The 27,245-nt window shown below is 36.3% G+C and overlaps 1 protein-coding gene across 6 annotated transcripts in view; it reads right to left on the reverse strand.

Annotated features, from left to right (window-relative positions):
* Positions 1-688: 688 nt before the first annotated feature.
* The window catches only part of LOC134530267 (nuclear receptor-binding protein homolog), a 178,057-nt gene continuing 151,500 nt past the window's right edge, over positions 689-27,245 (reverse strand). For all 6 annotated transcript variants that reach the window (XM_063364962.1, XM_063364966.1, XM_063364964.1 and 3 more), the window contains exons 2-10: positions 26,174-26,398; positions 24,562-24,692; positions 23,792-23,886; positions 23,261-23,344; positions 22,035-22,322; positions 19,087-19,246; positions 18,517-18,703; positions 5,944-6,063; positions 689-2,240 (exon numbers count right to left, since the gene is read on the reverse strand). In XM_063364962.1, the coding sequence (XP_063221032.1) occupies positions 903-2,240; positions 5,944-6,063; positions 18,517-18,703; positions 19,087-19,246; positions 22,035-22,322; positions 23,261-23,344; positions 23,792-23,886; positions 24,562-24,692; positions 26,174-26,398 (2,628 nt within the window). In that variant the 3' untranslated portion in view covers positions 689-902. The remainder of the gene's footprint in view (positions 2,241-5,943; positions 6,064-18,516; positions 18,704-19,086; positions 19,247-22,034; positions 22,323-23,260; positions 23,345-23,791; positions 23,887-24,561; positions 24,693-26,173; positions 26,399-27,245) is intronic.

The raw sequence follows: 27,245 nt of genomic DNA on the forward strand, positions 1-27,245 counted from the left end.
TAACCGCCCTCTGTATTTTCAACAAGGTGGACTTACTGTTCCTTCGTCGTCGTGATGAAGCAGCAAAACGCAGAGTGAAGTGCAGAAGGCAACAGGACACTACGCATTTATTTACAAAAAAAATAACCAGTTTTTGCAAAGTTGAGTAGTGAATTTTCATTATAGAAAGCTTTATGCCTTCACAAATAATTTTCTGAGGTCTGTCTTATCAGGTAAATTACTATACACTGTGTATTAATTAATTTTAATTTTCATGTAGTAAAAGCTGTATGCCTTCATAAAGTATGTACTTTACTTTTCCTTTGTTTAAAAGTATCTGGGCAGTTGATTTTCCATTGTAATTTCAAGTAAAAAATACATACAAGTACAGTACTGCGTTTTCTGAGGAAACACTCATACTTAATCTTTTTTAACCCCATTACCGATAACCTGGCATTTTCACAAACTTGGCCACCCTTCGGTTCACATTAGAACAAGTTTTCGGAACACTACTGCATTAACAACATTTAGATTTGAATAAGTACTGTAGTAGTGAATTTTTCTTCTTGTCCACCAATGCCATCAGACGCTCTGAAGAACACGTCCAGCATTCAGTCCAGTGCACAAAAAGTAAGACAAAGTTATTGGCAAGAAATGGTAAGGTATAAATATCTTACAGAGTAAACAACACAAATAAAAACACAAACAATGAAAAATAAACATATCATGTATTTCATTGACCATTACTATATACAAATAAAATGATTTGGCAGAAGCGAAAAAATGCATTAAGTTTGGGTAGAAAGGAACAATACGCTCATTGCTGAGTAGAATCCATCGCTTTACCATTCAAGTTCTGTGGGGGAGAGCCTGGCAACTTGACTAGGATCATAAGGGTGCGATCAACACAACACCATCCACCACTAACTCGTTGAGATTTCAGGTTGCTGCTGTGGCAGCACCAAGGGTGGTTCTGGCAGTTGTTGCTGTGGTTGCAGCAAGGCCTGTTCTTGAGAGAAGACCGCTGGCTGTTGAAGAACAGGCTCCTGGTCCGGATGGAAGAGACCTTGCTGCTGGAGCTGGAGCTGGAGTAGTTGCTGGTCAAGTAACTGGGGATCAAGCGGAGCCTCTATGAGCTGTGGATCCTTAAGTTGTGATTCAAGCAACTGGGAGTCAACAGGAAGCTGTGAATGTGGCGGTAGCAGTGGCTGCTGAGAGGAGGGTACAAGTGGCTGCTCAAGAGGCAGCACCTGTTGTGAGTAATGTTGCTGAGGAGGAATTGGTAGTACTTGCTGTTGGGATGGAATTTCTTGGGGGAGAATTGGTTGCTGTTGTAGTGGAAGTTGCTGTGGTGTGACTGGAAGTTGCAATTGTTGGGAAGGCAGTTGTTGAGGAGGGGCCTGTTGCTGTTGTTGGGGTGCTGCCTGCTGCTGTGGTTGGGGTGGTTCCGCTGTTTGCTGCTGTTGGGGTGGTACCGCTGTTTGCTGCTGTTGGGGTGGTACCGCTGTTTGCTGCTGTTGGGGTGGTACCGCTGTTTGCTGCTGTTGGGGTGGTACCGCTGTTTGCTGCTGTTGGGGTGGTACCGCTGTTTGCTGATGTTGGGGTGGTACCGCTGTTTGCTGCTGTTGGGGTGGTACCGCTGTTTGCTGCTGTTGGGATGGTACCTGCTGCTGTTGGGGTGGTACCTGCTGCTGCTGTTGTGGCACCTGCTGCTGCTGCTGTTGTGGCACCTGCTGCTGCTGCTGTTGTGGCACCTGCTGCTGCTGCTGTGGCACCTGCTGCTGCTGTTGTGGCACCTGCTGCTGCTGTTGTGGCACCTGTTGCTGCTGCTGTTGTGGCACCTGTTGCTGCTGCTGTTGTGGCACCTGTTGCTGCTGTTGTTGTGGAACCTGTTGCTGCTGAAGTGGCACCTGCTGCTGCTGCTGCTGCTGAGGAGGAGGAAGTTGTTGCTGTTGGGTTAAGACCTGTTGCTGCTGTTGGAAAGGCAGCTGCTGATACTGAGGCTGCTGAGACATTTCTTGTTGCTGATACTGCTGTGAAGGGGCCTGTTGTTGCTGAGGACATTGCTGCTGTAAAAGAGGCTGTAGCTGTGAAGGAATCTGTTGCAAAATTGAAATTTGTGGGGGAAGGAACTGTTCTGAGAACTGCTGCTGTTCTGGTGGTGGATAAATAGCAGTGGATGAGCTTGGGCTTAGTGATGGATTATTGAAGCAGTTTCGTAAAGCCTCTTCAATAAGTGTTGCAAGTTTCTCTCGATCATCCTGCAACATGCCATAATCTGTCAATTATACTATTTTTATCATTTTACCACTTACAGGTTTATTGGCCTTCCTAATTAATCAAGAAAAAATTAATTATAGTAAAACCTCATTTATGCGGGTCACCATATAATCTGGGTCAAGTTTGTAGACATTTTATTTGAAGTTCATATATAAATGACAATTGTACTCTACATCAATGCAAATAAAGACGGTTAATACATGATAATGTACCTGACCGTTCTTCATTTACCCTCTTTTATTGCATAATCGTCACACCTATATTTTAGGGCGTCAAAATTTGGATAAAATACCTCTCGCGTAAACGTCACATGATGTTTTTGGTCCCGCTATTAGATTCATACATTACCACTTACTTATTTAATTAACAGAAATACAAAGTTGTCTGATTGTAAAATTTTCTTTTAAAGACGTGTTTAAATGTTATAACGTTTATCTGTTCGTCTGCGTCGCCGCGGTGTACTGCTTATAAAAATGTAGCCAGCGTTAGTTAACATCATTAATGTTTGGTTATGTATAGATCGCGCACACGTAGTCAAATATTGATATCTCGCCGATTGCATGCAACGCGCGCTCTCTGTCAACTGCCGAGTTAACTACTTTTGATGGCCCGCACACAATCGTGGTGAGTACTACGACGATAGTTATGCGTTCGTTCAGGCTCGCATTCGGAACGCAGATTTTGTTTTTCTATTTCAAGTTGAAGAGAGGTTTTTGTTTCATGACTTATCAATTTAAATTGTTTGGCGTGCTCTTTTATACTTCACTTTTTAAATAAACGTACTTCCCATGAATGGGTTTTGTTTTTATGAATTACTACCTAACAAAAAAAAAAATTCTCGCATAAACGTTGCACCCCTACTTTTCAAACTTGATTTTAGTACAAAATGTGCGACGATTATGCGATAAAACACAGTATACACCATACATGTTTGAAACAGAAGAATGATGTAAAAAGTTATTTTTATAATTTTTAACGACTCGTAAACAATATAGGGAATGAATGCTATGTAATTTTGTTACAAAACATAGTTTTTTATCATAGTAAATAAGTCTGCTTATTTGAGGATTTTGTTTTACTTATTAACCATATTACCTGGATTATCCTGATTTTCAATCATCCGGATTGCCTTTAGTGCAGTTAGTCCGGATAAACAAGGTTCAACTATATTTTATATTTTATTTTCTGAAATGCCTCTCCCCAGAGGTACATTAGGATAGATGTGCCTCTCACCACAGGTACACTAGATTAGCTAATGGCTAAAAACAAATACTATTTACAGTAGAACCCCGATTATCCGTGTTAATTAAGGGGACGAGTGAGTCGGATAATCGAAAATCGCGGTTAGCCGAGTCATGCTTGCCTCAAAGGTCATTAGCCCACAGACAGCCATCTGTGGACATTCGGAGATTACATATATACACATTCTTTGTGTGCGGACATAGAAGCGGACTGCTTAGTGCTGGGCAGCAGTGGTTTTTAAGTCTTTCGTGTGCGGAGACATGGGCACGCGAGTCGTTGTTGCACCGAGGTGTGTGACTAGCCGCCCGCCAGTCCGAGGGCCCAAGACAGCTGATAGCTGCCAAGGTCACGCATTCTTTTCATCACCCGTAAGCGACGCTGCCACACTTAGCTCATTGTTCTGTTGTCAGTAACACCTTCGGGCTGGTTATTGTTTTACAGAACGACTGCCTTCAAAATTCTTTTCGAGATAAGATTTTTCATACCAGTGCATTGAGACTTGATTTGATGGTTTTGAAACGGTGTCTCTGTCTCGTATAATTCACGGTGTTTTTATCCCCCTTTATTTATATGAATTTTAAATGTTTGATTTTTTATTTTTAGCTTGCTGAACGTGGAAGTGCAAAAACGGCCTATTATGACTTAGTGTTGCAGATGGGTCGGAAATCTTATAACGACCACCTCTCTATAACGACCCTAATCTCGGGAACCGTGAGGGGTCGTTATATCTATTCTCCAGTCACTCTTAGCTGAGTTTTAAAATAAACAAACACCGGTCGTATCACTGCGCCGCGTCAGCAAGTGATAGGCTGAATTTATTTATCTTGCGTGCCAAGCACTAGTTGCAACACACACACTTCAGTACAGTCGGTGCTCATAAAATAACGGAGAAGTAATATAACAGGAAAATGATTCTTATGTCAAGCCTAGTTTTTTTTTTTTTTTTAAATTTACGTCTGCTGTGATAAATTTACGCCACTTAATGGTACACCCTCCGACCTTTTCTGTTGAAACCATTCAAACAAACAAAGTGTCCAAGCTGCTAAATGTGGATTCTTTCATCGTCTTGCGTTTATTTAATCCACTTGAAGTGTCAGCCTGTGAAGCAAACTGAAGGATTTTTTCGCGATTTTTTATGATTTCGCGCACTGTTGTGTTACCGACATTAAACTCAGTCGCAAGTTTGCAATCGTTTCTCCACTCTGAAATCTTTCTATAAATTTTGTTTTGCTGTCGATGGACAGAACCACTCGCTTTCTTTTCTGTTCATTTGATGACATGATGAAATGTTGCGCTCAACACTTCCGCACAACACAACGGTATAATCCGTCGGAATGCAGATCACTGTTACAAGACATAAAATTACACCACCTTCACGCTTCAACAACGTACACTAATGGAATGGACTGTCTCCATGCCCCGGGTAATCTCTGTGGCACGGCGCCTTGCTGCGCGCGGGAGTGTACAGTCCGGTCATGCGGACGTGGAATCGCGCACCAGTGTATAATCTATTCACGTAACATGGAACACAAAAATATTATGTACATACGTATGTATGTACTAGTATTTTTTTTTAAACTTTCTGTGTATATAAACATAACTGAGTCAAAGTACTTTGACCAACATACATTTTGCAAAGTATTTTAACATTTACATACATTTTGAATCATTGGTTATATGTAACTAAAAAATTGGACTTGATGGACATAAATCGTGGTTAATTCGCGAATCGGATGATCGAGTCGCGGATAATCGGGGTTCTACTGTATATTTACAAATAACATTTCATATGCCTAATTCAATACTAAGTTGTAGGTACATCACTTACAAAATAACACTCAGATTTTTTTTTTTTTTTTTTTTAAAGAGAAAAACATAAATAATCTTAGAAATGTTAATTACATTAAAATATACCATGGACAAGAAGTCTTCAAAGCTAACAGCACAGGGTAGAAGAGAAGTAAAACGATGATAGGGGAAGTAGGGAAAGGAAAATTTATCAGTGGGAGGAGGCATTCTCCTTCGTGTGCTCTTACTGTTCATAAAAGGTTGACAGTGTGAACGTGCAATGGAGCTGAGCCAAAGTGTAGGAAAAGAAAATATAATTCACAGTAACAAACGATGTGTACAGTAATCAGCAAGAGACATAATGGTGTTGACAATTTAGTTAATACCTTCTTTTTTTATATGATAATTTGACTTAAATACTTGAATCTCCAAATTCAATTCAAGGGTAGATATGAATTTTAAATTGTTGTGAAAAGAGTACGGTTGTAAATTTAACAGGCTAAAGTTTCATTTTAATCCACAGTATTATTTGAGTTTTTGTCTTTCAGGTTGTTCTGTTGAGAACTATTTTTAATAATAACTAATATATTTATTGTAATTGTCTATTAAAAAATACAAACTTGTACTGTAATCTTTCATTCAGCCAGCTCTTACCTCATTGATGAAGCCAAAGTGGACGAGTTCTTGAGCCAGTTGCAGAGAGTTGTCCCCATCCGAGAGACAGCATGTCAATTGCCGATTCATTTTGTCATCCATCCGCAGCAATATAGTCATCTACAAAAGAAATCGGCCCAAGGTAATATCAAGTCAACCAAATCAGACGTGTGTACCTTAAAGGGAATAAAACCCCACCAGCTTGAACTAACAAATTTTTTTTTTTTTTAAATTTTTGTTCTTAATTATTTTAATAACTTATTGGCACTACAAAAATCAAATTATACTTTTATAAACTTATTTTTTGCAGTTTCAGCCTGGGTTTAAAAGCACACTCTTATCAGTATTCAATCCATCAATTCTACAACTGCATCGCACCATCCCTATAGTCTCTAAGAACCTCTACGTCGACGAGAAGTTAAGCTTAATATTTCAAAGGTGTTAAGTACCATAAGATACAAAGACCATTCACACACGACCAGAGGCAGCTTCAAGCTGTTTTATCGCTGGAAAATAATGTAGTCACACTAGGACCCAAAAATTGTCTCCAACAAGTGTCTGAAGCTAGGTCCGGCAATTTTTTGAGTCAAAAAATGAAACTTATTTGTACTGCAAGCTCCTACTAATATTTTAAAAATCAAAGATGGCAGTGTACAGTTTCCTTAAAATATCGTATTTTAGCAAATCTCCGCAGACGCTATGCAAGTTCAACTTTAACTTAATGAAACAAACAATAAAACAATTAGTTGTACTTTTTTCAAGGAATAAAAACATGTTTGGGTATTAGTTTTTTAATTACTGGCAAAAAAAGGTTGTATTCGCCACTCCATTCAAAAAACTAATAATCATAATCTACCACATACAGACACACATATATATTTGTTTTTAACTAAAAAAAGTAATTTGGAAAATCATTGGAAAAATTTTTTGGAGTGCATTCCTTAAGAAAATTGAGGTAAACTATACGTATACATATGTGAATAAGCAACCTACAACCGATCACAATAACTAAGGGTGATAATTCACCACTGAGAATTAGTTTTATATATGAGAATATAACATTTTTGCGAAATTACAAAAACGATTTTATATGTTACTACAGGCCCAAAAGAAAGTGTTGTATTTCTTCACCCTGTTAAGAAACTTAGAATACTTCTTTCTTACCCTTATAAAAATAAAGGGGTTTGCACCCTAATTGTAGTGCACTGTTGTAAACCTGCTTTCAGTGACATAAATACAGGTTCTTCAGAACCTTATCCAAAATATTTTGGGAGGTAGAGTACAAATTTATTCTATTCATATTTTACTTCCTACTAAAAAAATTAATCTGAAAGTTTGGTTGTTTGTTGGGGGGCGCGGAAGACTGCCATATCGGAAGACTACCATAATGGCAGTATTCTGCCTGGCCTCTTCGAAAAAGGCGGAAAAGTACCATATTGGAAATCTGCCGTAAGTTCAAAGGACGAGGCGGAATTCTACCATATTTCCTTATACACTCCATGAAATTAGTACAGCTGCTTTGCTCTCGAAATAGTGTATAGAATACGTCGCTAGGTAGCACTGTTAACCCCCTAGCTGTTTCTTAGGTTAACTTAAAAGGCTACAGATAGCACTTCTGACGGTTACTTTCTGTAGTTCCAGTCATAAATCAACTCAACAGATTGCGCACTAATAGCAACAAATGTTTCCAAAAATGGGATATAGGAAGCAGCACTGTATACTTATAGCCGCGATTTGTAAAAATAAAAATATGGTACTTTTCCTCCTGTTTTGACGGGGGAGGTGGGGTGACGGAAGACTACCATACTGGAAGACTACCATAATCGAAGAATTCTGTCTGGGGGCGACGGAAAACTACCATAAGTTAAAACATGACCATACTGTCCTAATACTCGAAAGACATGAGTAAATTACGTCTATTATCTTAAAAAGAATTTTAATAAATAAACAGCATACAAAGTCTTGTGATTCTAGTTAATGATTTAACCCCAGTTCACTAGTTGAAATAAAATGCAATCTAGTGACCGAAAATCACAATTCCCAGACAACCAACGACTAAGTAAGTAAAATATTGCATTATATTATATATCTATGTATGTATGTATGTATGTATGTATGTATGTATGTATGTATGTGAATACACACACACACACACACACACACATATATATATATAAAAATATATATGAGATTTCCACCTATGTACTGACTCATCACGATATCTCTGGATCCATAAGGCCTAGAGACTTTAAACTTGGTAGGAATATTCCTTTTGCCAAGTAGAGGTCAGCTGAAAATGTATTTTACGAAATTCCACCAGTAAGGGGGGTTGCGGGGGCGTTAATTAAAAAAAGTCCACATTTCTAAACTATAATAGGTATAAAACTTGGCCAGAATATTCTTTTTGGCATGTTAAAATTTACCAAGAACGAATTTTATGAAATTCCACCCACAAAGGGCTGTGTGGGGGCGTTAAAAAAATTAACTTTAAATCTATAGCTCCTACAGATTTTAAATTTGGCGAAATAATTATTTTTGTCATCTTGAGTTCAACGGAAAACGAATTTTACGAAATTCCATCCAAGGGGATTGCGGGGGGCGTTATAATGGAAGTAAAAAAAAAATATAGGTATTAGTTACAGTTCGGGCTAAAATGAATACTAATAAAATTAATATGTAGGATTCTATAAGGATTCAATTTATATTGCTGATGTTGACAGAAATATTATTTTGCTATAGAAATTGAATAAGCGTTGTAAAAAACATTACCACAATTCTTTGTTTGTCAATAAACTCATCAGCATTTGATTTCAATCAGCATCTTAAGTATTTGAAAAAATGATGATTTTAGCTAACCAAGTTTTACTTTTTATAATTATCACTACATTATAAATGAAAAGTTATATCTTATATAATATTTTTTCCTTATTCATAGCTTTTCATAGCTGAGAATACAACAATTGAACTTGGAGTTCCATTTTCAGACGTAGATGACGACATTTATTTTCTCTCCTTTACAATTCTCTATTTTCCATTTATTACGTTCTATGACTATGTATTATTTAACCTCTGAATTTGCAAATCTCCAGTTTGAAAGATTAAAATTAGAAGAAAAAGAATAAATTGTACCAATTAATTAGAATTAAATTAATAAATTGGATTTCATTTCATTTATAGAGGTCATAAAGTATTGTCTCAATTTATTATTATTAGTTGGTTTTTATTTTTTTATATTTTTTTAACATCAAATTTTATTTTTATTCAAATTAGTTAATTTTGTAATTTGTAAATATATTAATTTTTATTTGAGTTATTAACTTGAAATAGGTTATTTATTTGCAAATAATTTAAACAAGATTTCATTATAATTTGTATTATAACTTCATTATGTTCATAGAATTGAACCTATCTCAAAAACAAATGACATTCATTTTGATACTTTTTTTATTGTGTTAAAATAAAAATATAACCAGACAGCTGTCAGGATAAATATTTTAAAAAAACTGATCAGATTGATTTAATTAAATCAAGTAGACCTGATTTAAGTGAGCTTAATTAAGTGAGATTAATTGTTAATCTACAATTGTTCTCATAATTTTCTTTGTTTTGGTGATTTTTTTATTTGAGTAGAATGTTAGTTAATGTGTAGTTGATGATAATTAAGTTAGTTGTTTCTCAATTCAAAAGTTATTATATGAATATTTATAAAGTGAGTGAAATCAAACTTAGTGCACTAAATTAATAAGAAGTTACTCTTCATATTCTTGAAGTTTTAGTGATTTTTTATGTAATTGGTTTTTCCGTTTAAACGTATATAATTCTAAAATACTCTACTATATTTCCTATGTAATTTATTACCATAATTTTTAATAATTAAACTTATGAAGTAATAACTGAAATATTAATTATATCTCCATTTAATAGTAATTACTAGATTCTTAATTAAATTTAAAAACATCCATTCATTATTTTCTAAAGTTTATTAAATATATATTTTTTTTATATTTGATTTGTTAAGTTATTGATAATAATTACATTTAATGAAATTATATTTATTGCTATAATGATAAATTAATTTTTTTAACTATTTTTTTTTTCAATTAAATTTTTTTACAATACTTACCCACTCTAATCTCCCATCCATTTCATTTAATACTGATCCACAGCTAAGTGTAGATGGGTTTAGCTAGTTTACATCATATGTTTAAAATGCCACGACAGCTATCACCATCAGGTGTATGGTCATCTATACTACCAACTGAGGTGGTAATTCAATTGAGTTTAATTTATGTAATGTCTATCAAAAGTACATTAAAATAAACTTTAGCGTTAATTATTTCACAAAAAAAAAAAAAATTTTATACAGAAAAAAACAATTGCAATTAAGAATAGATAAAAACAATCACAGCATTTTCAACCTGTAAACTGCGAATACGGAATATTTGTTATACGTTATGTACTTGAGAATGATTTACGTTTGCTGTTTAAGTGTTGCTGATTAAGTAGTTGTGAAATTAGACCTATATTATAACTGCCTCAATGACTAGGAAATAATTTAGAAATACTGTAATGAGCTGGTTAAGTAAAAACATTTCAGAATATTAATTTATGAATGCCTTGAAATCATTTTTATGTATGTTTACCAGGGGAATAGTCTATTTCCGATATCATTTTTCTTCTTATTCTGAAATGATTGCCTGTCCGTAAACAGATTAATAGACTGCAAAACACGACGCTACAGAAGAGCGAAAATGTCAAATGAATTAGCCATGGCCTACAGTAAGGAACCATCCTACCAATTTTCTATAAAAAAAATTAGTGGGGCTGTATCGAGACTCATGGCTGTTGGTTTCAAGTGAAACTACTATGTTAGTGAGTCACTTTTAGTGTAATGGTTTAAAATAAAAACAATAAAAACGAGACATTGACTACGTACTAAAAATTTTAATTCAAAACAGACACTAAATGGTAGCTTACGACAAAAATTCTGTTTAACATTGGCCTGTGATATGCTAAATGAGATACCGAAGGCATAATACATATAAAAATTAATGTTTTTTTGGTGAATGTGCAATCTGTATTGCCCAGTGTTGTCAGTTCTCTATACACAATCACACGAATCAACGCGCTATCACGTCTGAGTCGAGAGCTACTCTGAACAGAAACTTTTTTCCTAACCTAAATTAAAACTAAGTGTATTTGGGAGGTCTAGGTAAGGAAGACTTAAGTGTGTCTCAGGCCGAAGCCTATATAGTTAGGAAAATGTTGAAGCAAGATGATACAGATCTTTTCGTCAGACTTTTTCTGGTACAATATGTTTCGCAGTGATTTTTAAGTTGTTTCACGTCAAAATATGAAAATTACCAGTCGAGATTTGAACCTATGTTCTCTGGAATACAAATATAGTGTCTTACGACTGTCCATAAACTTCGATAGTGTATCTTTTCTCATCATCAGATTGCCTTGTAGTGATTCCTTATGCTATGAGTGTGCGATTATTGCATAACAGTTCAAATACTTAGTTTCAGACTATAGTACTCAAGGTAGGCTATCATCACACGTCTTGAAAAATTATTGACATCTAATATTATAAGAACAACTATCAAAAATTACTGTCTTCAAAATTGTAATTCACGTCTTTTGAGTATATCGTGTACTAGTACGTGTAACTACATGTGATTTTGTTTACACATTTACCATAAGTGTAGCCAGTATCTGTTAAAGAGGAGGGCAGAAGCCAGTCCCTCATCCAGTAACTATTTTACAAAGATAATGCTTGAAAATACATTTTTAGGCTATTTGACGATTCCTTAAGTTCTTTTTGAAACTCCTGCCATTGCAATTTTTGTAAAATAAAAATTGTTCATCCCTACGTTTCTGACAGTTATGTACAGAAACAGGTTCCTCTTAAGAGTAAACTTCTCTGCACTTGTGCCTGTGCCTTGTTAATAGAAATGTAAACAAATATACACGTAAAACAAAACAAAACAAAACACAAATCTTTTTAAAGAAAGTATCCGAGTGAATTTCAAAAAAAATTTTAGTCCGTTGAATAATGTTTCAACCGACAAACATCATTTTAAATAATAGGTAAATTAATTCAAGAAGTTGTTTCAGACATACACTAATACTCATTAAACTGTATGTCATGAGAAACCTCAGTCTGTTTGTGCCTTAAGAAGGGAATAGATCTCTTTCCCGAAAAGTCGCAACTGTTCTCTTAGGAATCGTATATTGTGTTAGTCTGCGCTATCATCATTGTGGTTTTCAAAATATATGTTTTTTTCACTCAACTATTACTTACAGTGTTCGTCTGTGCTGTCGTCACTGTTTATTCACATCGCTGGGTTCACCTGTGCGTATCTGTATATCCGTTGTTTTTTCAATTTTTATCTGTTAAGTTTCATCGTTCAGTTATTCTGTTTGCCGTTGTGCACCGTAAAATTCTTTTTAAATGGAACTGAAATATTCATGAAAACTTACATATTTGTTAATTTTTTCATTTAGATGAAAATAACTGTATCACTACAAAATAGTGTTACCATTTCGCTTTGTGTTGCCCCAGTACCTCCAATATTTAAGTTATTTGTAAACCCTTGTTTGAATAGCTTTCCAGTATTAGCTGTGCATATTAAGCAGGGTAAAACAAAAGAAAGCCAAATTCTTGAATATTTTATTTATTATCTTTTCCATGGTTTTAAAAAAACTGTCAAATGTACACATAAATTCAATTATAAAATGATTAAATGATTAGCCAATTGTAAGAAATACTCAGTTAGGTATTCCTCGATAAACTGTATTTCAGATGTGAAAAAATAACCAAAGCCATGTGGTGCACAAAGTTATAATATCTTTCTTTTAATATTGCAAACTATTCCTTGTCAACTGATTTCCAATAGAATATTGTAAAAGTACTGAAAAATCAATTCTGTGAGTTGTCCAAAGTATTTTTCGTCTTTATTTACTGTTCTTGTTGCTAATGTCTCATCGTTGTTAGCCCACTGTGTCCGTCTTGCTGTAATATTTTTTTTACCAATTCTTTCTACGTAATTTTCATGCTATGCTTTAAATTAGTATTGTGCGAACTGTTCGAAATTTCGAGTCGAGTCACATATTGCGACTCGACTCGACTCGTTGCACTTTGAAGTGTTCGAAAAAAAAACGAGTTTTTAGGTTAGGCCTAACACAGGAATTATTTTAATTCCATTTGAAATTACAATAGTATTTTTACGGTCAGAAGCATAATTGAAAAAGTTTTAGGCTATTTTAAAACACGCAAATTAAAAGAACTACCATCATTTTTGTTTACCAACACAATCTTATAATTTGCAATTTGAAAATACGCACCTGTACAAAGTACAAACAAAAGCAGTCACGTTTCTCATCCGGAACGGCCTGTTTATAAATGTAAGACGGGTGTTAATGAACAGTGTTGATTAAAATCAGATTTATTTTTCGTGTGTACATTATCCCGTGACACGTTTCATAGTAATTAATTAATAATATACCAGGACAAGCATTCGCGCTAACAGCTTCATGCCGCCATGTTGTCTACTGTTCAACCAATGAACGAGCATTTACTGTTGTTGCAGTCATTCGATATGAGAATCGATACTACAAGTATGAAAATAGGTCAATTTATTGCGATTTTGCTCAATTTGTCGTGCCGGTGTCACGGATCACACAGTAACGCGATCTTTTGTTGAGGTTAATTTAGAAAGTTCTTATTTTCGTTTTGTTTACACTGTGAACGACGTGTATCAGTAATGAAAAATGAATCCCGGTTCATCAAAACGTGGTGAAGTACAACATAAAGGTGCATTAATTTGGAAGTTTTTTTCCAAAACCCGAACGGATGAGGCAGAATGTAACACTTGCAAAATTACTCTGAAGGTGCCGTCGGGAAGTACAACTACGTTGATTCGGCATCTCAACAAACACCAACGACAGAAAAATCAGTATTGGGAAGAAAAATGAACAAATGAGCAAGCATCTGTAACGTCACCAAAAACAACCAGACAACAAACTTTAGATGGTGCATTTACCCATGTGAAAATGGATAAAACTCATCACAGATCTAAGGCAATAACATCGGCAATTGGGAGAATGATGGTTCTAGATTATCAGCCCTATTCCCTTGTGGAGGATAGGGGATTCCAGGAACTTATTAATACCCTAGAACCAAGATACGAGATACCTTCGAGAACAGTTTTTTCGAGGCGTATTATTCCTGAGATGTACGAGAACTACAAGTTACAAATAAAAACAGAAATGGAACGGGAACTATGTTCAGCACAGTCGCTGTCACTTACTACCGACATGTGGACTTCTCGAGCGAACGAGAGCTACATTTCTGTGACCTGTCATTATATGACAGCAGATTTTATGATGAAACGTTATGCTCTTGCTAATTCATACTTTCCTGGGCAACATACAGGATCTGCAGTGCACCAGAAATTGAATTCCATTTTAGAAGAATGGGATTTGGGGCAGTGCACAGTACCCATTTATATAGTTACAGACAATGCACGAAACCTAACTGCAGCATTGTCTAAAACAAATTGGATTTCAATACCTTGCCTTGCACATACAATGCAATTAGCAATAAGTGATGCAAAGAAAACCACTCCAGGTTTTAGTGAATTGTGCAAAAAAGGTCGAGCCATTGTTGGGCATTATCGTCACAGTGTTCAAACACGAGAGAAACTAGGCTATCTACAGAAAACAATGGATAAACCTATGCACAACTTAATACAAGATGTCGAAACTCGCTGGAATAGCGAGTACCAGATGATTGCTAGGCTACTTGAACAGAGGGGCCCAATTTCAGCTGAATTAGCAGAGAGTGGGAAAAAAATTGAGTGTTTCAACCAAGTTGAGTGGCATATGGTTAGTGATATGGTTGATGTTTTGCAGCCAATTGACCAAGCAACCACTGAACTGTGTGCTGAATCTTACCCAACCCTTTCCATGGTGATTCCTGTTGTAAGCAGCATACAAACATTGCTGGAAAATAACATAAAAACTAAAAGCAAAACAGGATGTGATTTGACTTTCACTAGAAACTTGCTGAAAGCTTTTCGAGCTCGTTTCCCAGATTATAGAATGTTGAAACCAAATATGGTGGCCATGGTATTGGATCCACGTTTCAAAGGTGTTCTACTCAGAGAAGATGAAATGAAACTTGCTATTAAATTCTTGGAGGAAGAAATCTGCAGGCAACAGGAATGTGATGCTGAATTAGGCCTACCTGCAGTTGACAATTTAGAACAGAGTGATGTAACAGTCACATTGTGGGGGGCTTTTGATCAGTTAGCAAAAGAAAAAAATAAGCTTGCAAGCAAGGAACAATCAATGAAAGATCAGGTTACAACATATTTAAGTGAATCTGTCATAGCTAGGCATGAAGACCCTTGTGCATGGTGGAAAAACAACAGAAAGCAGTTCAATTGTCTTAAAAATTTGGCTCAACATTATCTTTCTGTACCTGCAACACAAGTAGCGAGTGAACGTTTGTTTTCCTGTGCAGGGAACACTGTCACTGTAAGAAGGAGTAATCTGAGCCCAGAGCATGTGGAGCAACTAGTATTTCTCCATCATAATATGAAGCAATAGTAACTCCTATTTCCGTGTAATGTTAGAGGCCTATGTGTAATTAAATTGTGTTTGTGTAACCTGTTATCTAGTGTAAAAATAGTGTGCTTCAGAGAAACTTGATTATAATAAAACTTTAAACATGACTGAAATATGATAAGTAGGTTAGTAGGTTCTTACATGGATATTTATTTAGCCTATGTATGTTGATGATAAGAATTTATAAACCAATTTTTAGCAGAAATTTTTTACTGGTAGATTACCTCAACTCGAACTCGACTCGAAACTCAATTTTTTTTAAAGTGTTCGACTCGAACTCGACTCGAATTCAAAAAGTGGTGTTCGCACATGCCTACTTTAAATGTTTTGTTGTTCCCTGATTTTTGCTGGTTTTCTGTGTGTTTGCACTGTTATTGCAATAATAATCTTGATATATCAAGTGTAGTATGTATGGAGAATTTAATTTCATAGTGAAGTTATTATATCTACTTAAGTTGTTGAACTGAAGGAAAGGTCCAAACATAATAATCAAAACAACAAAATTATAAGAAATCTCTTGTTGAAGGATATTTTACTTTGTACAAAAAAAATTTTAGATGCAAATAAAAATACACAAACTTTCAATGAAATTTTAAAACTGTAACAGTTAAACATAAAACATGTTTGATACTATTACAAGTAGAAAGTAGAAGTGCAGCGACGGAGTCCTGCAGTGGAGATCCACGAGGGGTGCTGCGGCGAGAGTTGCGCCAGAAGTGCGGCCCAGCGAGATGTGCACTGTGTAAGAACCGAGTGACTGGGGAAGCAACATTTTTTTTAAGTGTAATTGATTATTTGGCATTTTAGAAGATTATTTGTGACACAAGTAGTGGCAATAAATAAAACTGTGTAGTGATAAAATCTTTAATTGGGCTATCCTTTACTAACCTGCAATCGTAACATTATGTTGCTTAGAATTGAAGAATACAGTAGAACCCTGTTATAATGAATCTGAAGGGAGTAGTTTATATGTTCACTATAGAAGGGAAACTTTATATCTGGAAAAACTTTTATATTGGCAATACATACTCAAAAGCAAAATCTTAACTACACATAGGCCTAAGCCAAGAAAAGAACGAATGAAAATACTCAAAGCAACAGTTTTATTAGCAAATGCAGATGTTTTTAATGCACTACACATGTACAAACTTTCTATTAATGGTTCTTCGACATCGGCGTATTTTCCTTTTTTCAGGCATTTAATACTCAGTGACGTATTCACAGCTTAGGAAAGAAGATTGTTCAGCTTGTTTAGTATTGTACTTATGGCCTCCGCCTACCCGGGCACACACACGGTGCGCAGAGCTTCAGGAAAAACGTGATTTCAAAACTACTTGAGATATCCGAGTGGGGTCTGCTTACGAAAAGCATTTAAGAGTTCGCTGAGGGCCGAAAAGTACTTTTGATTTCAGATTAAGTTTTTAAACTGTATTGTTAGAAGAGTTAAAATAGCTAAAACGCGTGTTTTCAGAGTAATTTTTAGGCTTGAAACACCCGGTACAGATTTTTTAAAGCACTTAAGGGACTTGCATTACACCTTTATCTTAATTTCTCCGCCATATAATGTTACGGTCACCGCTCAAATTTCACAACTATCCTGTGACGACGAGAAGACTGCGCGCCAGTTCAGAGACTTGCGTTTAGAGGCGACACCCCGCTAGAAATACAAGCGAGCGTCGCGCTTATCATCCCGCCTCACTAACACACATACACCCGTGACGAGGCTGGTCCCTTAATGTGGATGTTGCAATTCCCAGTTCCTTTGCTATTAACACGTGCGGGACAGTGGGGTTGGAGTCTACCTTTTCAATAATGTCCAGTTTATCTCGCACAGATAATACCTTACATATTTTACCACGTTTTTCACCCTTTTTTATGTACGTATTTCTTATTGAAGCACATTTGCAGCTTAATAACACAAAATTCTTTTTACCTTCAAAAGTAAATAAACGAAAAATAACGAGTCTGGCGCATCAAAGATCACTACGTATCATGTAGTATCGCAGTTGCTTAAGCTGGAACTAAATTTTCTCACTTTCTATGGAAAAATTTAGTCCACAGAGTTCTATCTAGTGATAGTCTTAAGAACCTTACTCAATCAAAATGTCTGAAACGTGAACGATTAAAATGAGACGTAAAAATATTGAATTTGCTGCTATAATGTACATACGTATTTGTGTGGCGGTAATTTATGTTTAATTTTGATAACATATTAAATGTACACGCATTCGCCCATTTTTTAACTATGCAAGGAAAACTATTTTTTATTTTCACCAAACTGATCATTTCTGGCTACACGTAGCCTACCGAGACCACTCGAATACAACTTGTTTATAATATGAACAGTGGACAATCCAGTAGCGTATTGCGGAGAAAAAATTCAATGTGATCCAGAATAGACATTTTGTGAAAAAACTTGTAATTATATGAAAATATCTGAGATAAATGTGCATTATGTCGGCAAAATTTGTTCGTGTATGTTCAGGCATGTCTTGTACCACAACATTTTCCTATTTATTTATTTAATTATTTGTTTAAATCTTGGTCATTATCTTGCACTATTGTACTTTAAATCTTTTGTTTTCCCTTATTTATGTTATTGCTCTCTTACATTTACATTGTCGTAATGGCAGCATTTGTAAGTAACTAACCAGTCATTTTGCAGCTTGAATTCAATGCTTTGCTTCAATTAATTTTTCTTTGCAGAACACGTTTACTACTAAATAAGTCTGCAATAACTTTTGAAATGGAACACAGAATGTTGTACAACAGGGCCGGAACAATGCAACACCCTTCCCAACACACACTACCATATCGGACTGTGGTGTACGTTAAGTTAGTATATCACACGCCCCCCCCCCCCTCCCCCAAAAACTTGAGTGTGCTGTTAACCAACCCAAAAAACCACACTTGAACAATTACCAAAACTGGCACACTAACCAGGAGCTCAGTGCTGTCCTCACGAGGCTTCACGTTGCACATCATGTTGACTACGCGTCGCACCTCCAGATCCTGCGGTTCGGGGGTCACCGACTTCACACTCTCCGTCATCTCGGGGGTGACCGGGCGCGGTCTGGGCGGGGGAGGTAGGCGGGCCGAGAAAGCCGTTAGAGGGTAGATGCCGTACCTTTAAACATCACGATTATTTGGTCAACATCCTTTTAGCTATAGCTTCTTTAAATATCTGGTAAACATCGCAGAATAACATCACATTAATTTGGAAGAATTTAATAACTATTTATTCCATTGCTGAATTTAAACATCTCAGAAAATATATGAATAAATAAAATTCTACCAGAACACTACATTTGTGCATGGGAGATATAGAAAAACAATTCTAATCAAAACTAGAGAAAGCTAAAATTTAATAATTTTTTTAACGTGCTGAACAGCAAACTACACTGATTAAGAATAAGCCTTTATAATATGTATATCACAAAAAAAACTTGCAGGTTCATTGATGATAAAGGTGAAGGTATTGCAGGTAATTTAAACACAAAATCCTCTTACTTAACGTCTTCGACAAACTTCTCTAGCTTCTCTGCCACAGGAATGTCACCCATCTTCATCTGCACTCCGGGCCGGTCAGGGTGGACTATTTCCGCAACCACCACGTCTGGCCCGAATAACCTCTGCACCACCTCATCTGTGATGGTCTCCGATATGTTCGCTGTAAAAAAACAAGTGAAACAAAGTATAAAGTGCCAGGCATAGGTAGGTTTAAGAGTTTACTGTAATGCCTTTCTGACACACAGCTTGTCTGTAAGACAGAATTAAACACCTGAAACTGTGCTGATAATTTTTCATTTGAAAACTTCACAGACAAAACAGTAAAAGCAGTATATATCTTACACAAGCTGCTCCTAATGCGATCTTAAAATTTATATTAAGACTTTCCAGAGCTTTAAAAATATTTGAAATTTATGATGTTATAACAGTTACTAAAGGAATTGTAACCAACAGATATTTTTCTCTGTAACTGAATAGTTTCATTTAACACTTCTCAGCATAAATATCTACAGCAATATTTATTTTTGTTTGACACTCAGTGTCATAGTGCCACATTTATTGAATAAATAGTATTAACAACCCAACATTTTCATTTTCTTATGCAAGGAAAGAACCTTGCCAATAAAAAAGTTCAGAATGTGACATTAAGGATGCAAGGATAATACAGTGAATAAACTACATAGCTAAAGAAAAGGGCTAGTTTTAAAGTTTTTAATTTGTGAATAAAAGAAAAAATTATGTCAACATTATTAAATGACATTGAATTATAATTAAATGAAACAGCAAGGTAATCAAGAACTCTAATCTATTGGTAGCACTGCCCAAAGCATTTCCCCATTCCACACTTTTTTTTTATGGTAATCTGAACAGCCACCCTTTCATAGGGGCTGACATGAGGAAGGGAGAATGATGTGTTCAATGTAGGAAAAAAATTATTAATTATATTGGAATAATCTCTGGCATAAAAATGGCCTCTAAAGAAATTCTCCCAACTATTTGGGAAATGACGCTAATCAGAGAGGATGACACTCAAGGTCTCCCCTGACAAGCAACTCAAATACCAGTCTTCACTAAAAAAAAATATATCTGAGAATAGCCACAGGACGCACAAACTATTCTAGCTGTGTACCCTAACAGCAACTTTAGAACTTTTACATCTAAATAAAATAGTAACCTTATATTATATGTCTGTGGCAACAAATTTGACTTGTCAACAGTGCATATTACTTTTCAGTTTGAGTTTGTGATTACAATTAAAGCACAAACAACTAGGACAAGTAGCGCCACAGGAAAGTTAAACAAGTTAGATAAAATACTTTTGACACATAAAATTGATTTACGATACATTATGACATAACCAAGTCCAAAGTTCCACTACATGAAAGCAAAAACACGATTGTGACTATTACCGGACGCCTTAAATGTTTTTGTGACAAAACCTGGCAAATTTATCATGCCAAGCCAGTACATGGCAAGACATTTGCATATGATAAACATTATGGCAAAAAAACCTTATCATCACCTATTTTAAGCTAAAAAATTTTAATAGATGTTGAAATGCACTGTAATAAAAAATCAGTATACCAATCCCTAACTTAGTACAACTAATGGGTTCCTAAAAATGTTCATGTTCATTCAAAATCTTGTCTTCTGAAGCATTAGATTCTATAAATAGCAAGGCTAATTTACTTAATGCGTTCCAAAATGTGTAGAGAAATATTCTTTACATAATATAAATATGTAGAATAACACTCAATGATAAATATGTCACACCAATTATCTTTATAAGCCTACCATCAAATCTTCGTATGACAAATACAACAACACGTTATGGGAGATAGGTGGTTTAGTACTTCAAAATTAGAGTGCTTATTCGTTATCACCACTTGGTTCACACCAAACCTGTAAGGCCATGAATTTTTTTTCATTACACCATTCATTTAACAACCTTTTCCAAATGAATCTATTCATTTCTTTTCCGATATCTAATGTCAAATATATTCCCGCTAGTACAACCAACAGCATGAGACTTATATGAACGTTTGCCAGAGTCCTTATTTACGATACGTATGATTTAGCGCACAGTTAACTTGCTTAAAACTAAAGTGTGACCAACATAACTGTAGCCTTCATGATATTCTGCACGCCGTAATACTTGTAGTTTTGTCTCAAATATTTAAAACATGATGTATTACACTCTAGAGTTCCCTGCCACTGGCTAGACTGAAGTTCATCACGGTCTGGTCTGTGGCTAGGTGAAAGGTACGGCCCGGCAGCATATACGCGGACATAAAAACATTTGATCCTTTACACCCAATAGCTGCAACTGTAACTTGCCATAGCTGACGTTTGTGCAACAGCCGATAGCGTAGTCAGACCTGCGCACGCATCTCTTCCACCCTCACGTGGCTAACAATGTGCTACGGTACATCTGTGTTTACCAAGTTAAAGTAGACTTTGTGGCGTCATGCCTGACTTTTTTTTTGCCTGTGGCGATTTCCTGCTGGTTTACAACCAATATTTTTTTTAATACTAAGACTTTTGTTAAACATAAAATGGGCAATGAAAAGGGTAAAAATAAAACCAAGTTAATATTTCTCCCTATTTTTATACTTTGCATGTAGGTCATTTTGTATTTTATGCACACTGTAACATAGCCACTAATTGGAATTTTTAAAAAAATATATATATGTTACTTAAACTATGCTTCCTTTAAAAATGTGTAAGTATCAAAAGGTTATTTTCTGAATGCATCAAATACCATAGCTATATGCATTACAAAATTTAAATCAGTAACCAAGTTTTTTCTGACAATTTACATTTCATTCTAGGGATTCCTTGAAAAGTGTAAAAAAGGGTTTTCGCACTAAATTTAGATATTGAATTTCTGAAACGTGGTTCCGGCGACACTTCTCGCCGCCATGTCGTCGGTGTGGAACGCCGCTCACCCGTGGAATGGACGAGGGCGTGAGCGGCCAGCAGCTTGAGCGGGTGCACCTCGAACACGAGCGGGTGGAAGAGCAGCTCCCGCGCGCTGGGCCGGTCCGTGGGCTCGCGCGCCAGGCAGCGCTTCACGAAGTCGCGCTGCCGCTCGTCGTCCAGCGACTCGATGGTGCGGCTGATGTCGTCCTCCGTCACCAGCGTCCCGGAGTCCCCGTTGCCCTGGATCTCCAGCGCCGCCATCTCCAGAGCGCACATGCCGAACGCGTAGACGTCGATCGCCGTCGTCACCGACACTGCGAGCACCGTCGCACCGTTCACCACGGGCGGGAATGCGAAAATAGTCTCTCCTGAATTACCTTTAGTCGTGTTGCTTCGAGATTTTGCATATTTTGAATACGCTTAATTAATTAGTTACTTTCTTCGTTTGTTTCAACAAAAAAGGAAAACCTTGTCAACAGTGCTTGAATTGTTAAGCATACAATTGATTAACATTAGATTGGTATTGAAGTTAGTTTAAATTTGGACTAAGTTAATATAGACTATTTTACATTAATAGGGGTATAGAAAAGATACTCTAGTAAATGAGCAGCAGTATATTTTCATGACTTAAAATCATACAAGAACATTAATACTAGCACCCATAAAAAAATTATTTAAACAGTAGTAAGAGCCACGAGCCTGATTCAGTATTGGTTTGAAACTGGACAGTAAATGACTAGAAAAGGACACACAGTGTATTTGAAGACTCAAAGTCTTGGCAAGAATGAGGCTTAGCTGCCTCACGACATGAAGGTAATGATTGAATCCTCAAATACTTGCACATAAGAACCAAAATTATTATTGAGCTGACTGCTAAAGAACATTACAGGTCTTCTGTAACTCAGGATGTACTGTATTTCCTATATGCAAATGCAACAGCACTGAGGATGACACTGGCTCTTACCACCGAATGCCTCATTGCCTCTGCATGCCAAGCATTGAACTAGTGTGCAGAAAGCATTTCTATTGGACTATAGTCATTCCAGCTAATCCGAACATTTTGTTAATTGATTTCTGTCTTCCTGTCCACAATGATGCATAATTAACTTAAAAAAAAGGTCCTTACCATGTCCCAAAACAACACTTTATGACAAAAAGTTTAATAGTTTAACTCAATTTTTTTGTAAGAAAACACGTTAAAAAATTTAAAGTCATCAAAACAGTAACATATATTAACGGTTGAAAATTGTACCTGCATATTCTGGTGCTATGAAATGCATATTCTTCATGTTATCCCTGTAGGTCTTAACGTGATGATGAATCGCATCTGGAGCCACTGTTAAGAGAAAAGAAAAAAGCCCCAAACGGGGAAAATTTCAAAAAATGTCCTCAGCTGAGCCCTGCAAGGCACCCAGACATCCAATGCACACACTTATAAACCTCTAGTCAAGCAGATTGCAACGCCACAAAGACCCCACTCAGGATCCAGAAGCCCGTTTCGGCTCCGTCCAGCGTTCGAACGACATCGCACCGCCCCCCACCCAAACTCCTGTGCGCTCGGAAAACAACCGTCTCGCCTCCCCCCCCTTCGCGCACGCAACCGCGCCCGAGTGATGTTTTTGTGGTTTCCCTACCACAATCAGCATGGGAGGACATCGAGGGCTTGCCAATGCAGGTGGAATGCATGCAAAAAAAAGAACATCGTCAATTATACCAGTACTACCGAGGAAGCCTTACGTCTAAGAGAGACATATAAGATAGGTATCTGTATAGCTCAAGTTACCTGATCCTATTTTCACGAGGCCATTGTGCTGAATAAATATCGTATCGCAGGTGAGGTTCCCATGGATGATGGGTGGAGAACAGGAATGCAAGTAACTGGAAAGAAAAACATCAGAATTTACCCCATCAAAAGGATGGAAGGAACGTCTTTGTTTGTAGTGTGTATTGTCTTGCCGAAGACCGCCGAGGATGCTCTGCGACCTGTCACCTTCCCGAAGAGTGCTGAAACTTTTTTTAGAGGAGTGAGCAGACATGTGTGTAGCTGAACAAAGTTACCTGCCCCTAACCACAGTACGTACGCAATTGGTACCGAGAGGGAGGAAGGGTGCACACGGACATAAGAGAAGTGGGTGTCATGGAGGGCATAGCTATTGGGGAAATTAAAAAATTCCACCTTCATGTAAAACATTGTCACTACACACTTCTCGCACTCAAACCTCATTGGTAAAAAAAATCAATGATAAATTATTTAGTAATTATCACCAATAATATTTGTTATCACTACATATTTTGCATAGAAAATGAACCTACCTGGCAAGTTGAAATTGCATGATCGTCACATGGTAACAAACACGTTCACACAACTTTTCTTCTTTCGTTGCAACACGCTTTTCAAGTGTTTCAAATTTAAAAAGAAAAATTACGAAATGCTTTAATTGCACAGAAAAATATTACGGTTATAAACTCCAAATATTTCACAACATAAAAGCAACAGCAAAAGAATGCACATTTGCTACTTTTTTTTGCAGGAGAACTATGAGAAGAACTCACCTTAGCGCAGAAAGAATTTGAGTGCACCACCGTTTCCAAGCCTGGAGAGGCAACTTTTTGACATTCCTCTTGGTGCGCTTGAGGAACTGTTTCAACGAGCCCGAGGACATATACTCTGTGATGAATATCACCTGCAAATAAAACATGTACCATTTAAGATATGACACTTCTGCAAGTCTTAATTTCTTTCTGAATATTATGAACATTCTGCAGTGCATATGTATGCAAGCTACAAAAATTGGGAATGGTATAAATTATGATTTTTTAAATTATTATATATATAATATCCAGCCATGTGAGTGTGCTGGACTGCAAGTAAGCCAATTCATGCTGCAGGGCTTTTTATCAGTTTTTTATCATCTAGTTGTGATGTGTTTGTTCGTTACCATTATTGCAATATTGCATTATTGCAATAAAAGTTTTGACTCTAATAATGTATTTCTCTTCATCCACATAGAAGTGCATGGAGATCTAGAGGCATATGGGATGCCTTAATAGCCCACGGTGTTAACATCTAGCATGTCTGACGCTGAGAGCGGACCAGGTTATTGGCAAAAGACACTAACAGGATTATATCGTGTTTTTTCCCCACTTGGTCATGCAATGCCCTGAGTGGAGTATGCTAGCGGAGACTGTGTGCCCTTGAACATATGGTGGCGTAATCGTTACGTCAATACACACTCACCAACCAACACCTGGCTCCACATCAAATAGTATTTAAAGAAAAAATTGTTTCTCCACCTTTACTGTAATGCAATATAATAGATATTTCTGGAATTTAGTCCATAAAAATTATGTTTCAATACACATTTTGATCAATACTTTAAAACTTATTACTCAAATAACCATCAGCAAAACCAGTGAAGTAGTTGAAAGAAGTAAATACTTCAACTGCATCCACCTCCCCCTACCAGCCTTCACTGATTTTGTGAAATGTATTCTTTGAGATTGTATCAGACTGGATCATTTAACACTGTGCAGTTTCAGCACTTCTTTGAAACAGTAGTTTGGTATCACTGTAGGGCCTTCCAAAGTTAATATCCACAGTAACTTCTGGAATATTTCATTTACATGCTTGGGGCTCTATATTTGCCACCTGGATAGCTCACTACTCATTAATGAATTGTCAAAAACCAGAATACATTTTGTTTATCAGGCAGCTGTATCAATTTTACATAATTTACTATGCCTATAATCAAAAATATGCTACACACTAGAAGAATTCAATAAAAATATACTGTTCAAAACTAGACAAAATGATTTTGTCACCTCATACAACTCACCTTATCAGTGACCTCCATCCCCTATTTTTCTAAGATACTACGGTTTACAGTTACTTTTTTTTTTAAATAGGTATATTAAAAAAAAGTTCAACCTACCACTCTGCAGCAATATTACATTCATTTGTTCACTGTACAAAATATCTAAAACTAAACTAAAAAAATTTTGAATTTTAATTTTATATGTAATATGTGTAGCAAAATAATTTTTTTTTTGTCTCGCATCATTCTACTAAATCTGGACCATTTAGTGCCCCATGCGGTTGCCCACCGTTAGTGCCATCCGCAATGAAAGTTGTGAAATTACTAAAACAAAGTGAGAAAGGACTCACCCTGGGCTTGTCGTTGTGCGTGTCGGTCCAGTAGCGGTGGAACTTGACGATGTTGGGGTGCTCCAGACGGGTCAGGTTCTCGAACACCTGCTGTATCTTCTCCTCCTGCGCCTTGAAGTTCTTCCTCTCCGAGAACTGCACCTCGTTCCACACCACTTCCACGCCCTCTTCCGTGTCCATGGCGAGGTACGCCGAGTCGATTCCCGGCACATCCCTCTGCTCCACCTTAGACAAAACAAGATGTTCGTGAGTGGGAACGTAAACATACCACACATCAAGTTCAGTTTTCTGAAGGATAAAAATATAACTGTAATAAATTTACATAAAACCAACAGATTAAGTATACATAGAAATAAATTCATTGATAATAACATCAACGAAATTGATCACCACCCTTGAAATTGAGACATGTAACGCACAAAGTAAAACATTCAGAATGGAAATGCACACACCTATTTATAACGATAATTTTATCACCATTAAACATAAATAATGGAAAACATTTATAATAATATAAATACAAACACATCTCTATCAAGGAGTCCACCACACAAATCTGTAGAAAAATTTCCCGGACATTTCCATGACTATCCATAATCACAATTATAAATTTCCCTGACATTTGTTTTAAAATTATTTACCAATTTTGTAATTTTCTTAAAGAAATAAATACAATCTAGTCTCCACCATCCCTATAGCTGTACTAGTTCAAACAGAACCTTGTATACACCATTGTACAGTGTTAATGATCGTGCACTAAAACATCATCTGGAATAAAAATGTGTTAACTTCTGGGTTCTGGCATACTCAAACATTAAATTTCTCCCTAAACTTATTAACGCTAAGGAATTTCCATGAATTTTCCAGTTTTTAAAATAAATTCCTGGACTTTTCCTGATAAATTTTCAACCTCCCTGACATTCCAGAATTTGAACACACTATACAACCCACAAACATTTAGAACGGAGTAAATTGAACTCAACGTTGAAGGCTGGTATTATGGCAGTGGGTTTAATACTTTTTGCTGTCATTTTACCTACACAACTATGTCATTAATTCATTGCATACTATA

This window comes from Bacillus rossius, chromosome 3 (assembly GCF_032445375.1).
Source record: "Bacillus rossius redtenbacheri isolate Brsri chromosome 3, Brsri_v3, whole genome shotgun sequence".
Lineage (NCBI taxonomy): Eukaryota > Metazoa > Arthropoda > Insecta > Phasmatodea > Bacillidae > Bacillus > Bacillus rossius.